This window comes from Acomys minous (genome assembly GCF_964271855.1).
Source record: "Acomys minous genome assembly, chromosome: 6".
NCBI lineage: Eukaryota > Metazoa > Chordata > Mammalia > Rodentia > Muridae > Acomys > Acomys minous.
In genome coordinates, this window is record NC_140487.1 from 66,973,769 (window position 1) to 66,989,426 (window position 15,658).

General features: G+C 39.5%; 1 protein-coding gene across 3 annotated transcripts; it reads right to left on the bottom strand.

The window, feature by feature from the left end:
* Positions 1-1,661: 1,661 nt before the first annotated feature.
* On the bottom strand, positions 1,662-15,621 carry SSBP1 (single stranded DNA binding protein 1). 3 transcript variants are annotated; one of them, XM_084785815.1, is made up of 7 exons: positions 15,523-15,621; positions 14,853-14,926; positions 11,948-12,008; positions 11,002-11,064; positions 10,608-10,695; positions 9,436-9,524; positions 1,662-1,803 (listed from the first exon to the last, which is right to left on the bottom strand). In XM_084785815.1, exons 2-7 carry the CDS (start codon positions 14,874-14,876, stop codon positions 1,760-1,762), a joined length of 369 nt encoding a protein of 122 aa, XP_084641941.1. In that variant the 5' UTR covers positions 14,877-14,926; positions 15,523-15,621; the 3' UTR covers positions 1,662-1,759. The 3 variants fall into 3 exon arrangements, with proteins under 3 accessions (XP_084641941.1, XP_084641939.1, XP_084641940.1); XM_084785813.1 differs by having other exon boundaries at positions 10,924-11,064; XM_084785814.1 differs by lacking the exon at positions 15,523-15,621 and adding an exon at positions 15,393-15,515 and having other exon boundaries at positions 10,924-11,064.
* Positions 15,622-15,658: the final 37 nt, after the last annotated feature.

Below are 15,658 nucleotides of genomic sequence, written 5' to 3' on the forward strand. Positions count from 1 at the left end.
AGCCATTTGCTGCTTCTCTTTCAGCCTTTACTCTTAAAATAATTTTTTAAATTGGATATTACTATATATGCTGCTTGACACTTTTCTTCCTACTTTTCTATGTAGTTATCTTTCCATTCAGCATGGAATAATATCCCACACCAAACTTGCCCAATATAATCACATCAAAACTCCAAGACCCCAAACTTGAATTACAAGTCCCTAGGCTCTCTTAGTGTGGTCAGGGTCCCTGAGTCTACTCTGTGCCGGTCTAGCTTGGGCGCAGTGGAGTTGCTCAGCAGATGTGGGGCATGAGATCAGGCTTCAGCAAATCTGACTAGGAGGCACGAGGTCACCAAGTGACAGTGCTGCTGCCTCTACCTGAGAGCCTTTCAGAGACAGGGAGGGCAGAGGGCAGAGGGCAGGCAGTCTCCACTCCCAGATGACCCTGTGGGACCTTCTCCATATGTGCATCCTGGGGTCAGGAGCCGCTTCGGCTTTGCGTTAGTTCTTGTACATGATGAGATTTTCCCATTTGCAACTTGTTTAAATTTCTCTCAGGAATACACATAATCTCTCACAATGTTGAGGATTATAAAAACTGCTTTGCTGAGGAAAGACATGAGAGTTGCTCAAAACTGAAGACCGTCCCACCAGATTCAACCTGTAAACTCTGACCGGTGATCCAGTGGCAGAAAACAGAGGCAGGCGGGAGGATAGCGGTCTTCTCTGGTTCCTGGGTAAGGACAGCTTTAGCTAAGGGCTCCTCTGTCCTTCCGACAAACCACACAGTCAGTACAGAAAGGGTGCTCATGTATGCAGGAGAACACCTCAGAAAGCTGGGTCCACAACACTGCGAGTTAATTCTGAGCTTCTCACAGTCCAACATAATCTAAACTCTCAGGGCAAAGAACAAACACACAGGCTGTGCTGGGGACCAAACTGTGCATGGTGTGGAACACACGCAATGAGGAACACTTGAACACTTGAACAAAGCAACACACTGAGCAGTAGACAACTTCTAGAAAGCTCCAGGCTGACTATGGATGACTAGTACACATTTTAAAAGAAAAAAGATATATATATATATATGTATATATATATACACACAAGTTTATATAATCTTTATTGGTAAATTACTAGTAAACTTACAATACACTCTCTAGGGAGGCAAAGTCAAAGATATTAAAGGTCCTCAATGGTGGGCATGGCTAAGTAGGAGAGGGCCTGCCTAACTTGAGACCATACTTTTGATCCTCACCACCACAAAAAAGATCTTAATCTCCACCCTCAAGAGTGTGAGATAAACTTTGAAAATGACAGTAGAGAAGGGTATGGAAAGAAGAAACAAATGGACGAGACCATCCGGAGGGGAGCTATGTCATCTTTAATCTGTAAGGAAAGATAAGAACAGCAGTGTTTACACCTATGACAGACAGACTCCTGACATACAAGGCTCAAACACACCAGGACAAGCATGGAGCAGAGAAGGCTTCCCAAACAAAGGGATGCCACGGCCACAGCACACAAGATGAAGCCCGAGAGTGCACTATTTTGTACACTTGTACAGACAAACCACTCCTAAAAGAAAATAAGTAATTAGTAGGTGCCAAAGCTGAGAAACTTAGTATACGCACACACAAAAGAAGATATGTTAGTCAGGAAAAAAATAACCACTCATCTTATAGAAAAATGTTTAATCTTCATTTTTAAACTATAGACTATACATGATTTGGAAAGGAGACTATCCCAAACAATGATCAAAGAAGAATCATCCGTTCTATGCCTTTTCTTTTGTTTGGTCACTCAGAAATATGATGTTATCTGGAAAGAAAAAGAAGTAAGAGTCATTTTCAGAATGCTTTTTTCATTTCATTTGATAATTGCACTCCAACACAGACATCCATAAGTGGTAATACAAAATTATAAAATATTAGGTAACTTTTGCTGTTTTCAAGAGAGGTACACAAAAGAGGCATTGAATAAATAAATACAATATAACACAACACAACAAGCTGTAACTGTGCCTCCAACAATTCAGACTTCATTAAGGATGAGCCTCTTAAGGTCTCCTCAGCAATAACTTTCTATAAATGAGGTGAATATCTACAGATGCAACTGAGACCAGTAAGCACACCCACATGCAAGAGGACCAATGAACACATTCCACATGCTACAAGCTACAAACATGAAGCCAAGTGCAAATGTCTGCTTGTGGCTACTTAGTAACTGCAAGTCTATTTGCTCTTAAGGAAACAGGCTCATTTTAAATTCTGAGAATTAATTTCATATACTGATTTTTGGGAAAGATTTTAAGTATTGCAAAGCAAGTATTTTCATTCACAAACAAACAAAATTGGGCACTGTTGATTATTTCAAAGAATATTAGCTAAAACAACCAAAGAGAAAAAGCATTTCTTGGATAATTCCAAATACTTTATATCCTCAGTAATTATAAAATTAACTAAAAGATAGTTATTAGAAACAATTCATGACTGTACAGGATGATAGCCTGAAGGGATTAAAATGGCAATCACTGTCAAAAGCCAAGAGTGCCATCTACTGGTTAGTTTTGGGTTTTGTTTTAAAGTTCAAGTATGACCCGTAGGTGAAAAAGTAGTTTAAAAGCCGGGCATGGTGGCACATGCCTGTAATCCCAGCACTCGGGAGGCAGAGGCAAGCGGATCAGTGTGAGTTCGAGGCCAGCCTGGTCTACAAAGTGAGTCCAGAACAGCCAAGGCAACACAGAGAGACCTTGTCTCGAAAAACCAAAAAAATAAAAAATAAAAAAATTGTAAGACTGCTTCTAGGTTAACTCACTCATTATGATCATTTCACTCACTTATATCTGGACACTAGGCCAAGGGGCATGTCCCATGAAAATCTTAACTTATGAGGAAAGTGGGATAGAGGGGAGGACATTCTTTTGGGACTCTAGGTGACAGAAGTATGGGAGAATGGGGAAATAGAAGGATCTAGAAGGTCCTAGAAACCTACAAGAAGAACATTTTGATGGGCAGATCTGGGCCCAGGGGTTCTGTTCAAACTACTGCACCAATTAAGGACAATACATGCAGTAAACTTTAAACCCCTACCCAGATCTAGCCAATAGACAGGACATTCTCCACAGTTGAGTGGAGAGTGGGGTCTGACCTTCACACGTACTCTGGTGCCCCATATTTGACCATGTCCCCTGGATAGGGAGGCCTGGTGGCACTCAGAGGAAGAATAGCAGGCTACCAAGAAGAGACTTGATACCCTATGAGCATATAAAGGGGGAAGAGGAAGTCCCCCTCAGTCACAGTCATAGAGGAGGGGAGTAAGGGAAAAGCGGGAGGGAGGGAGGAATGGGAGGATATAAGGGATGGGATAACAATTGAGATATAATATGAATGAGTTAATAAAAGAAAAAGTAAAAAAAATAAAAGGAATTGTAAGACTGGAAAAACACAATTAAAACAAAACAAATAAACAAACATAAAAAGATTAATTTCGGATGGAAAATATACTTTTAAATTTTTAAATTAATCTCTATACTTGCTACTATTTACAACATGAGAAACAGGACTTGCTTTTTAGATTATGTTAATATACAATAAACAAAAGAAGTTAAATGTAATCAGAAAAAGAAAATCAAATAGGTTTCTTTCAACTGACCAGACCAGTAACAACCATGACAAGAAAAAGCAAAATTATGAACAATGTAAAATGTTTCTCTACTTGGCTTAGTTTGTAACAACTCAACACTGCAAATAATGAAAAGTTTGCTGCATTGGTTTTTAAAGTCAATGTATTCCCCCCCCAAAAAGTTACTGCTAGGAAAATAAATGATTATTGCTTACAAAAACTTATAATTTACCAATATGAACAGTGATTAATTAATAAACACTGGAACAAAGAGAAAAAAGTTAAAAAAAAAAAGAAGAAGAAAAAGAAGCAGCATATATATTATAAGAAAGCTGGAATAATCCAAGGAAGATTAACTACAGTGACATCTAGTCTGTAAAAGCACCACAATAGTGCCAACATTGGTTGAAATAAAAGTATTACAGTTATCTTTTTCAAGAAACACCTTTTCTTTCAGTGATACAAGCTAAAAATTATGAATAGATGGAATAATGTCACTTCCAACTGATCCTGGTAGAGAAAAAAAGTAAAGTGAACCAATACTGGCCATCAGTAATAAGTGGTAAAACGTCAGAACTGGCCCCCTCTACTAGTCTCTCATTTACTTCATACAACGCAATAATCTTTAATGACACCCTTAATTATAGCCTATCTCAATAGTCCATAGACACTAAGAAATCACAGTAGGATTTTTTTCACTCCTATCTCTAAAAACACGTTTCTAGGTGTTCATAATAAAAAACAAAATAAATTGAGGCTTAACTCATAATTTTAGCAACTTATTCAAGAAGTAATAAAAATGTCGATCTCATTCATGCTAACATTAAAATTTGTGAAGCAGGTACTTATTTAGAAAAAAAATGGGTCTGTAAAAAACTGTTAAGACATCATCTAGATTTTATTAATCTACATAATTTTATATAAACATTTCTTCACGTTAACTTACAGACATATAAACAGCTATATTGTTTTCAACATTTCTAACACGTCCAGATGTCTGAATCTACCATATCGTATTTCAGCCTCCTGAAGCTTTACGTCTATATAGTCCATGTTGTTTTGCACTTTGTTTAAAGACATCAAAGGTTTTTACATTTCAAATGGAAGTTGCTGCACCTTAAGCTTCAAAGTTTTGAGTAAATCACAAATCCTTAACATCACATTTCTGCAACTGCCTTGCCATAGGCATGTCCTTGTACAGAGTGCTTTTAAAAGACACTAAGTTTAAATTCTTCCAGGATTAACAGTATGTACTGGCATGAGCAACTGGATTTTATATTCTACCCAAAGTTCCTCCTGAACTAAACCTGTGAATAGAGAGAGCTTTTTTGAGGAATAATTAAGTGAAGACAGGGTCACAAAGGAAGCCTAAACAGATACAAACTGAAATAACTCCTTGTATTTTACCAAACCACTATGGATTAAAGCTAGATTTCAACAACAACAGAAAGCCTACAAACACATGGAAACTAAACAATTCCCTACTCAATGGTCACTAGGTCAGGGAAGAAATAGAAGAAGAAATTAAAGACTTCTTAGAATTCAATGAAAATGGAAGCACAACACACCCAAACCTATGGGACCTACTGAAAGCAGTGCTAAGAGGAAAGTTCACAGCACTAAGTGCCTTCATAAAGAAATTGGAGAGATCTCATACTAGCAATTTAAAAGCACACCTGAAAGCTCTAGAAGAAAAAGAAATAAACAAATAATCAAACTCAGGGCTGAAATCAATAAATTAGAAACAAAGAGAACAATACAAAGATTCAACAAAACCAAGGGCTGGTTCTTTGAGAAAAATCAACAAGATAGAGAAACTTTTAGCCAAACTAACTTAAAGGCAGAGAGGCAGTATCTAAATTAAAATCAGAAATGAAAAGGGGGACATTACATTAAAATAGACACCGAGGAAATCCAAAGAATCATTAGGTCATACTTAAAAAGCCTATACTCCACAAAATTGGAAAATCTAAATGAAATGGATGATTTTCTTGATAGATACCATTTACCAAAGTTAAATCAAGATCAGGTAAACAATCCTAAGGAGATAGAAGCAGTTATTAAAAGTCTTCCAAGGCTACAAAGAAAAACCATCTCGAAAAAACCAAGTCTCCCAAGCAAAGCCCTGGGCTAAATGGTTTTAATGCAGAATTCTATTAGACTTTTCAAGAAGAGCTAATAGCAATCAATACTCCTCAAACTATTCTACAAAATAGAAACAAGGAACATTACCAAATTCATTTTATGAGGCCATAGTCATCCTGATAACTAAATTACACAAAGATTAGTAAAAAAAAAAAAAAAAAAGAATTGTCCTTGATTAGAAAAATACTCAATTGATGCAAAAATACTCAATAAAATACTCGCAAATCAAATTCAAGAACGCATCACCCTCCATGATCAAGTAGGCTTCATTCCAGGGATGCAAGAATGGTGTAATATAAAAAAATCCATCAATGTTATCCACTATATTATACAAACTGAAGGGAAAAAAAAAACCACATTAGATGCTGAAAAAAGCCTTTGACAAAATCCAACATCCCTTCATGTTGAAAGTCTTGGAGAGATCAGGGATACAAGGAACATACCTAAACATAATAAAGGCAATATACAGCAAGCCAATAGCCAACATTAAATTAAGTGGATAGAAACTTAAAGCAATTCCACTAAAATCAGGACAAGAAAAGGTATTCTCTCTGGACCTACTCAATATAGTACTTGAAGTTCTAGCTAGAGCAATAAGACAACTAAAGGGGATCAAAGGGATACAAATTGAAAAGGAAGAAGTCAAAGTATCACCATTTGCAAATGATATGATGGTATATGTAAGTTACCCAAAAAATTCTGCCACAGAACTCCAACAGCTGATAAACACCTTCAGCAAAGTGACTGGATACAAAATAAACTCAAAAAAAAAAAAAAATCACTAACTTTCCTTTATACAGGCTGAGAAAGAAATTAGGGAAACAACACCCTTCATACTAGCCACAAATAATATAATATCTTGGTGTAACTCAAACCAAGCAAGCGAAAGACAAGAACTTCAAGTCTCTGAAGAAAGAAATTGAAGATACCAGAAGACAGAAAGATCTCCTATGTACATGGATCAGTAGGATTAACAAAGTGAAAATGGCCATCTTACCAAAAGCAATCTACAGATTCAATGCAATTCCCTTCAAAATATCAATACAATTCTTTATAGACCTTGACAGAGTAATCCTCAACTTCATTTAGAAAAATTAAAACCCCCAGATAGCTTAAATAATCCATTAAGAGAATTTCTCGAGCTATCACCATCCCTGATTTCAAGCTGTACAACAGAGCAATAGAGTAATAAAACTGCATGGTCTGGCCATGGAAACAGACTGATCAATGGAACTGAATCAAAGACCGAGAAATAAACACACACACCAATGGACACTTGATTTTTAACAAAGAATCCAAAATCATAAGTGGAAAAAAGAAAGCATTTTCAACAACAGGTGCTGGTCTAACTGGATATCTGTACATAAAAGAAACCACACAGATCCGTATTTATCACTCTACACAAAACTCAAGTTGAAGTGGATCCAAGACCTCAACATAAAACTGGACACTACATCTATTAGAAGAGAAAGTGGGGGTCATCCTTGAGCTCACTGTCACAGGAGACAACATCCTCAACAGAACATCAACATCTCAAGCACTAAGATCAACAATTAATAAATGGAATCTCATAAAACCGGAAAGATTCTTCAAGGCAAAGAACACCATCAATAAAACAAAATGGATGTCTACAGATTAGAAAAAGATCTTTACTAACTAACCCTACATCTGACAGAGGGCTTATATCCAAAATATATAAAGAACTCAAATATTAGACACCAACAAGCCAAATAACCTAATTAAAAAATGGTACAGAGCTGGGCGTGGCAGTGTATGCCTCTAATCCCATGACTTGGGGAGATATAGGCAGGCAAATCTCTATAAGTTCAAGGCCAGCCTAGTCTACAAAATGAGTCCAGGACAGCCAAGGCTACATATATAGAGACTCTGTCTTTTAAAACAAAAAACAAACAAACAAACAAAAAAAAACAAAAACAAAAGGGAGGTGTCAGGGATGGGATGAGGTGTAACAGTTCTAAACAGAGATTTCTCTAATAGCCAAGAAACACTTAAAGAAATGCTCAATGTCCTTGGTCAGAGTGGCTAAGATAGAAAACTCAGTGACAGCATATGTTGGTGAGGATGGGAAGCAAGGGGAACACTCCTCCATTGCTGGTGAGAGTGCAAGCTTGTACAACCACTTTGGAAATCATTCTGGCACTTTCTCTGAAAATTGGAATAGATCTACCAAGCTATTCCACTGCTGGGCATATACCCAAAAGATGCTCCACCATACAACATGGGTATAAATTGCAAACAATCTAGATGTCCCTCAAGCAAAGAATGAATAAAGAAACTATGGTACATTTACATTATGGAACACTACTCAGCTATTAAAAACAAAGACATCATGCAATTTGCGGCCAGATAGATAGAACTAGAAAATATAATTCTGAGTAAGGTAGCCCAGACCCAGAAAGACACAGATGGTATGTACTCACTTATAAGTGGATATTAGCCATAAAGTACAGGATAATCATGTTACACTCCACAGACCCAAAGAAGCTAAGTATCAAGGAGAATGGAAGGGGGAGACCATTTGAATCTCACTCAGAACAGGACATAATATAGTCATATGGAGTAGACGGAAGGAACTGGGTAGGAGTGTGGTAGGGTGGGGAGCAGAGATGGTGATCAGTGTGGGGGGAGGGATGAGAAAAAGAATGAAGGCTGGGAGGTTCCTGGGGTGCGGGGCCTATGAGGGTGGCTCTGGCTGAGACGCCTAGCAGTTGGGGATATGGAGCCTGAAGCTGCCACCTCCTTTGGCCAAGTAGAACTGCAAGTAGAGGGAGGGGGACACCAACCCACCCATAAAACCTTCAACCCAGTATTTGTCCTGCATATAAGAAGTGTACAGGTAAAAATGGAGCAGAGATTGAGGGAATGGCCAACCAACGACTGGCCCAACTTGAGACCCACACCATGGGACAGGGCCAACCCCTGTCACTATTAATGACATTCTGCTATGCTTGCAGACAGGAGCCTAGCATACTTGTCTTCTGAGAGGCTCCATGCAGCAGTTGATGGAAATAGATTCAGAGACCCACAGGCAAACAATAGGTGGAGCTTGGAGAATCTTGTGAAAGAGCAAGAGGAAGGACTGAGGGAGCCAGAAGGGTCAAGAACACCACAAGAAGGCCTACAGAGTCAGCTAACCTGGATCCATGTAGCAATGTGCAGCATATTCTTCCTGTGCGTTCCTGACAACTGGGGTGGAGGCTGTCCCTGGCTCTGTTACGTGTCTTTGGATCCCTTTCCCATAGCTGGGCTAACCTGTATGGCCTCCATGGGAGAAGATGCACTTAGACCTGCTACAACGTGCTGTGCTAGGGTAGGTTGTTACCCCTCGAGCAACCTTCCCTTCTTTGAGGAGAAGGGAAAGAGGGGATGGGGGAGGGATGGGAGAGTGGGCCTGGAAAGAAAGGAGAGGGGTGTCATCAGGCTATGAAGCTATTAAATAAATTAAGTGATAAAAAATAAAATCACTGTAAACAAATAAATAGATGAATAAATAAATAAATGCTGGCGGTGTGAGCAAACAGTAAAATGAAAATTGTTAAAACTCCTCTGATGGGTTTCCTACAAACTTGCCATTATGGATATAGCACAGCTAAAGCTGCTTATAACATGCCAAGCTTTTAAATGACAGAAAACAAGAAACACTATCTACCACAGGCTTCTTACCAGCTATGATTGTTGTTGCTTGCCGCCTCACATTATTTTTATCCATGTATTCACCGTAGTCCACTTTGCCTTCCACAAATATACGAGCCCTGATATAAAGAAAACACAGTCTTTAGTCTGAAGATTCTAAAATTCTGCCTTTCAGGGTGTTAGGACATGACGTAACAACAACACATACTTTGCTAACACTTCTTCAATTTCAAAATTAAGAGTACTGAAACACAGTGTACAATCTGGTTAGGAAGGACTTTGTTCTGATGCATGCCAATACCTTCTCACAGTCCAATACAAAGAAAGCTAAGACGGGAGGACTGAAAGCTTTAGGACCACCTGGGCAACTCAGTGGGATCCTGCCTCAAATTTACAGGTTTATATAAAATATAGTAGATGCAGTTTAGTGATACAGCACTCACCTAGCATATACAAGGCTCTGAGTTCAATCCCTAGTATCTGTCTGTCTGTCTGTATGTATGTATGTATGTCTCTGTCTGTCTGTCTGTCTGTCTGTCTCTCTCTCTCTCTCTCTGACACACACACACACCCCATAAATGAAACTATCTGTTGACATTTTTCTTTAAATATTCTGTGTTTATATGTATCTTCACATATTCACACACACGAAGAAAAGGTTTGCAATTACTGAAAAAATTGAAATTCTAGTTAATGCTTAAATGATTTCTCGTGAAATAGTTTAGATCCACAAACAAGTATATTTCTAAATATAAGAAGTATATCCATAAAAACATTCTTCGTCATTCTATGCATTCAGAAAAGGCACACCTAAAGAAAGTTATTAAATATAAAGTAACTACTATGAAAACTACCATCATAACTCAGTACGGCAGACATCAACTATTCCCGGTTCAGTGAAGACATTCTGTGGTTGCTCACGGGCCAGACATGAAGGCCTGCCCTTTTAGATGCTCTGCAAAAGGCACATGCAGCTTTGGCATCAAGGCCCTTGCAGTGTCTAGCTCATTTCTTTCTATTTACGTAAAGATGCTGTTTGCCCTAACTTGTCAGCAGGCTAAAGCCACAGAGGGACTTTCCATGCACATGACATTAAGGAATACATACACATTAACGTCAGTACTTAAGTAAAAGGCAGACAAGGGGACACTTATTATCAATTCTTTTGGCTATTTAATAAAAAGATCCTTTCTTTAACTCACCCCTTTTTCACATACTGATACGCCACATCTCTGAGTCCTGGTCGAAACACTGATATTCTGTGCCACGTTGTCTTTTGACTGATGTCACCTAAATCACCAGGTTTAAGAAATGGGGTTACAGATGCCAGCAGAAAACACAGGTGTCAACAACACAGAACATGTCTTGGGAAAACAAGCTTACATTTTCTGAAAGAACAGAACAGAACTAACAAAGACTGACTGTATCTATAAATAACATTTTTACTGTTAGAGAAGTAGCAAAAAATAATGTCTGCTTACTGCTGATAAAATAAAAACTGTAGCCTTTTCTACTCACCCATTTGGTATGCTTCATTGTCCCCTGATCGCCACATCTCATTTGTTGCTAGAGAAAATATTGTGACTGGGTTTTTACCTTCCACCTGTCTCATGACAGGGTCCTGACCTACTCGCCCGAGCAACTGAACACGATTCATAGCTGAAATATAAAGCAGAGATGAAAAGAGACTGAGGACCTGCTGATGGCTGTATGCTTATGCTTCCTGGAAACTTGGTTCTCTGCACTCCAACTTCCAGTGTGACAGTATTTGGAGGTGATCCTTGGATAGGTAATTAGGTTTTAGATGAGGTTATAAAGGTGACGCCTCCATGATGGAATTAGTGTCCTCAGAAGGAAAGAGGGAGACCAGAGTAGCCACCACCCGGCCAGTGCCACACAAAGACAAAAGTGAGAGGGCAACTATCTGCAGACCAGCACGCGGAGCCTTACTGGTAACCCAACCATGCTGACAGTCTGGCCTTAGCTTGCAAGACCAGAGACATAAGAAATAAGAATCTATTGCGTAAGCCATCTGGTCTATTCATTATAGTGGTCAGGACAGTCACACAGGATCAACCCAAACCTGAAACTGACAGAAATGTCCAGAGAATAAACAACTACAAATACTGCTTCAGCTTCTTCTCTGTATTATAAAAACTCAAGCTATGGAATATCAACAAGTAAGTTAAAAAGGGAAGTAAGGGTAGGCTGATATGAAAACAGAACAGGCCCACAAAGCAAAGGTTAAGCTCTTTATCTTGAGCTAAAGGAACAAATCTGAGATTTAAGAAAATCTCTATTACAAAAAGAAGTATTCCCGTGGCAGCATCCTTCGCACCCTGTACAACACAGCCTTGAAGGACTAGCAGGACAGGGCAGCAGGAGGGGGTGCTATCTGTACTATAAGCCCTGTTTATACTAGGTCTTCACAGCCAGAGGTGCAAAGGCATGATGGGTACCAGGGCTAAACACGGCCCATCAGTCCTACAGTACTTTAAGAGTATAATATATGACATTTTAAACTTAGAATTCAGTAACTTACATCTTTCAAGAACCAAACTGCTGGCTACTTCAGATTCATGCCTTACAAACTGATGAAATACCTAAAGGAAAACAAACAAGTAATGTGGCTTTACATTTTTTAGGGAAGAAAACTATCAACAGAAGATCCACTCATATTAATTCGCCATATAATCAGACAGTTCCTACAAGTTGTAGGAAAGGGCAGTAAAGGAGAATAGAGTAGAAAGGAGAAGAGAAAGAAATCAGTGCTTTCTAATGAATGTAGTCTAAATCAATTAAGGAAACATAAAAGCAATTATCAATGTGATGATATTAGAATATAATCAGTATATAAAGCATCACTCTCAGTTATAGGCAATGAGAAATTGGCTAAACGGTAACAAAATAATACATTCCTTGCATTTGTTATCTTCCTGACATCACAACAGGCACTGAAGATAAAAGCTTACAAGGTCTTTAATAAAATTGTTTTCCCCAATTGGTTAGCCACAATTCATGAGGGATAAGGCATCTCAAATGACTGGCTTAGAGTGTTTCGTTTAAAAGTGAACGAAGATGGTAACACTGATTTCCTGAAGCTGCTGCAAAAGGTCAGTAGCTTCTGTAGTGAGCTTGGGCCAGGGTAAAGTCTCCTTCTTCCAGCGGATCAAAGAAAAACAGAAATGTAGCTCAAACATATGGCTACTAAGTCACAATTAACAACAACAACAAAAAAGGATATTCACAGCCAAAAGGGGAAAAAAGCATCACTTAATTCACTAAATGAATTACACCTATTACCATTTAATCATAAAACAACTACAGACACAATGTCAAATTATCCCTACGTCAGATCTGAGGAAAATTAAAGCCAGAGAGTGTAGGCTAGGAGGCTAGGAATTAACTGGTGAATTATAACCAAGGATGTTTTTCCAACCTGCTCTCTGTTGCTCTCTTAAAGACATCTGTTCTACAGTTACCATTAAGGTAAGAAGAAGAGTGCACATCACTACACTTAAGACTTCAGAGAGCTGGACGTGTTCTAAAAGAGAAACGTTTCCCAAGCGGCAGCACTGTTCACATAACACACAGGGAAAGAAAGGGGTTGGCAAGCCAAAGACTTCTCCTTTTAGAACAAGCAGCAGAAAAGAAAATAAATTTATTCAAGAGACTACAAGAGGCTAGACATTTAACAGGACGCCCAGGCACTTCAGACTCCAGGCCAAGGGCTGAAGGTGATACCCTCCATTTTGAAGGTCTCACTCTGGTAGTGAGCCACTTGGAAGGCAGTTCTCTGGCATAAGGATCATCTCAATCGGCCGTTGCCCAGGCCTACGAGGGACACTGTGTACGTAACTTCCGGTTATGCAACCTCTCCATGCAAGTAAAGGCAGAGACCTGGCTGCAACTGTGAGGTGGCAGGTTAACACATTATCATTTCTAGACCTGGCTTTTTTTTTTTTAATCCCAATGGGGAGCTGTTTCCTCCCCTGGTCTTTTAATACTGGCCTTTTCCCTCCAAACCAACTCAAATAAACACTGACTCCTGGAGTGATCATAATACTATCACTCAGGGGAGATACAAGAATAAGATGTTATCCCACAATACAGGATCAAACTGCTCATCAGTTCCTACGCCATGATCACCGACAATGCTCATCTGAGAGAACATAAGCGTCAGAGCTCATCAAGTATTAAGGAATAACTACACGCCTCATCTTAGCCACACATGCACAGATCACAACCTAGCAGAAAAGCAGAAATAGGGAAAGGATTATGTAACTTCAATACTTACTTCACATTTAGTTTCAAAGATAATACTACAGTACAGCTTTTCCACTTATAAAGGCTAAAGTAGCTGCAGATGAAAGTGCAGACCTAAGGATCCGGAGTAAGATGGAGATGACCACAGACTCTTATAAAGAAGTTGACTCAGGTGAGTGGAGAGTGGGATATTACTTTCTCACATACTCTGGTGCCTCACCTTTGACTATGTCCCCTGCAGGGGGAAACCTGGTGGCACTCAGAGGAAGGACAGCAGGTTACCAAGAAGAGACTTGATTCCCTATGAGCATATACAGGGGGAGGAAATCCCCCTCAGGAACAGTCATAGGGGAGGGGAATAAGGGGAAAGTGGGAGGGAGGGAAGAATGGGAGGATACAAGGGATGGGATAACCATTGAGATGTAACAAGAATAAATTAATAAAAAATTAAAAGAAAAAAAGAAGTTGATTCGTTAGTCATTAACAGAAGGAGAAGGGCCATAGAGTTTACATTAGGAGAATTTACAAGACTTGGTACCCATATGACACAATGAGAAAAAAAAAAAAAAAAAGTAAGCCGGGCCTGCTTAAGGCTTGGCCAGAGCAGAGGACACCCAATCAGGCTGCAGGATGGGGATGGATTTGTAGCTCTGGTGACAGGTGAGCTCTTCTCTCTGGACAGCAAGATGAGTAGGGAAGAGAGGAAAACGAAGGTCACAAAAGGAACCGGAGCCATATGGGAAAGTGACCGAAGCCAGGTGTGGTGCTGCAGGCCCGAAATAGCAGCACTGGGAGAACAGAGGGAAGAGGACCAGGTTCTTGCTCTCTTCAAATTAGCTGCGAGTCTCATAGCCAGAACTAGGAGATGCCGTCTCACAAAACCAAACTCGAACTAAATGCACACACGGACCTAGTACAAGTAACAAACACTTACCAAATGATTTGTACTATATATGTGAATACAGTTTTAAATCCTTTTTTACTCAGTAAATATAATGAGCATCAAAAAACAAAAACAAAACAAAATACCATCCAGAACCTTCCCCCATCAAATAAGCACATATAAGAAGATGGATAGGTTTAAGAGTCTTTTACTTATGTATGCAAAAGATAAAAGAAACTTGATGGTTTTAGACAATGAAAGCACAGCCAAGCACACACTAATGTAGAAAAGCGACTACCTGTAACACAGGTCTTCGAAACATGGCTTCGCTTTTTTTTTTTTTTTTTTAACAATCTAATCTTCAGGCTTTTCCTGAAGAAAAAAAATAAAAGAAGAAAAGATAAATCAAACACATAACAGTATACATCAAGTACATACGTTCGCTAGTCCTAAATCCTAAGTGTATTCAATATCATGTGCACCCAATTTGTTTGCACATTTGGGGATTTCCTCTCTAAAAACAAAAACAAAATAGAACACGACATAAGAAACTCTGTGGCTTTGGGTCTCAACTCGGTCCAAGGTGGGGGGCGGGGGGGTCACTGTTCTCACTTCCAATCCATTGTCTGCTAAAAATTTCTTTAAAATACAAGTTTCTTACAGACTTTTTATCATTTCTTCTGTAATTCTAAAACACTAACGCAGTCTCTAGCAAACAATCAGGGCTCGATAAATACTGCTATAAAAGGACTCGAAGTTAGTGCGATTCCGTTAGCACTGAGTACGCTTAGCTCCACAGCCTCGCCGAGGCTAAGAGCCGGTGCTTTTTTTCCCTAACCCGGCGCTAGCAGGCCATAGAGGGAACAGCGGGGACACTCGGGGTCCTGCGATGGAACCGCACACCTCCTCCCGACTCCCGCGTGCACGCCGGACACAAAGCTATGGCTCAACCTTCTCCCCACTTTCACCTGATGCGCAGCACCCGACTGTCCCCCAACCAGAGGCTCGCTTCCGGCGCACAGAGCCCGCAAAGCTCGCGATAGGCAAGAAAGAACAGGAAGTCTGAGGTGTGCGCCGCTGAAATGCTGCCGGCTGAAACACGAC

What these genes read in the sequence shown, in the direction of transcription:
- SSBP1 (XM_084785813.1), bottom strand. Translation starts at nt 14,876, where the DNA reads ATGTTTCGAAGACCTGTGTTACAG. An exon ending in CAGTTTGGTTCTTGAAAGAT is followed by an intron (nt 11,065 to 11,947) that starts GTAAGTTACTGA and finishes TTTATATTTCAG; the next exon opens with CTATGAATCGTGTTCAGTTG. An exon ending in AGCAACAACAATCATAGCTG is followed by an intron (nt 1,804 to 9,435) that starts GTAAGAAGCCTG and finishes TTTTCTTTCCAG; the next exon opens with ATAACATCATATTTCTGAGT.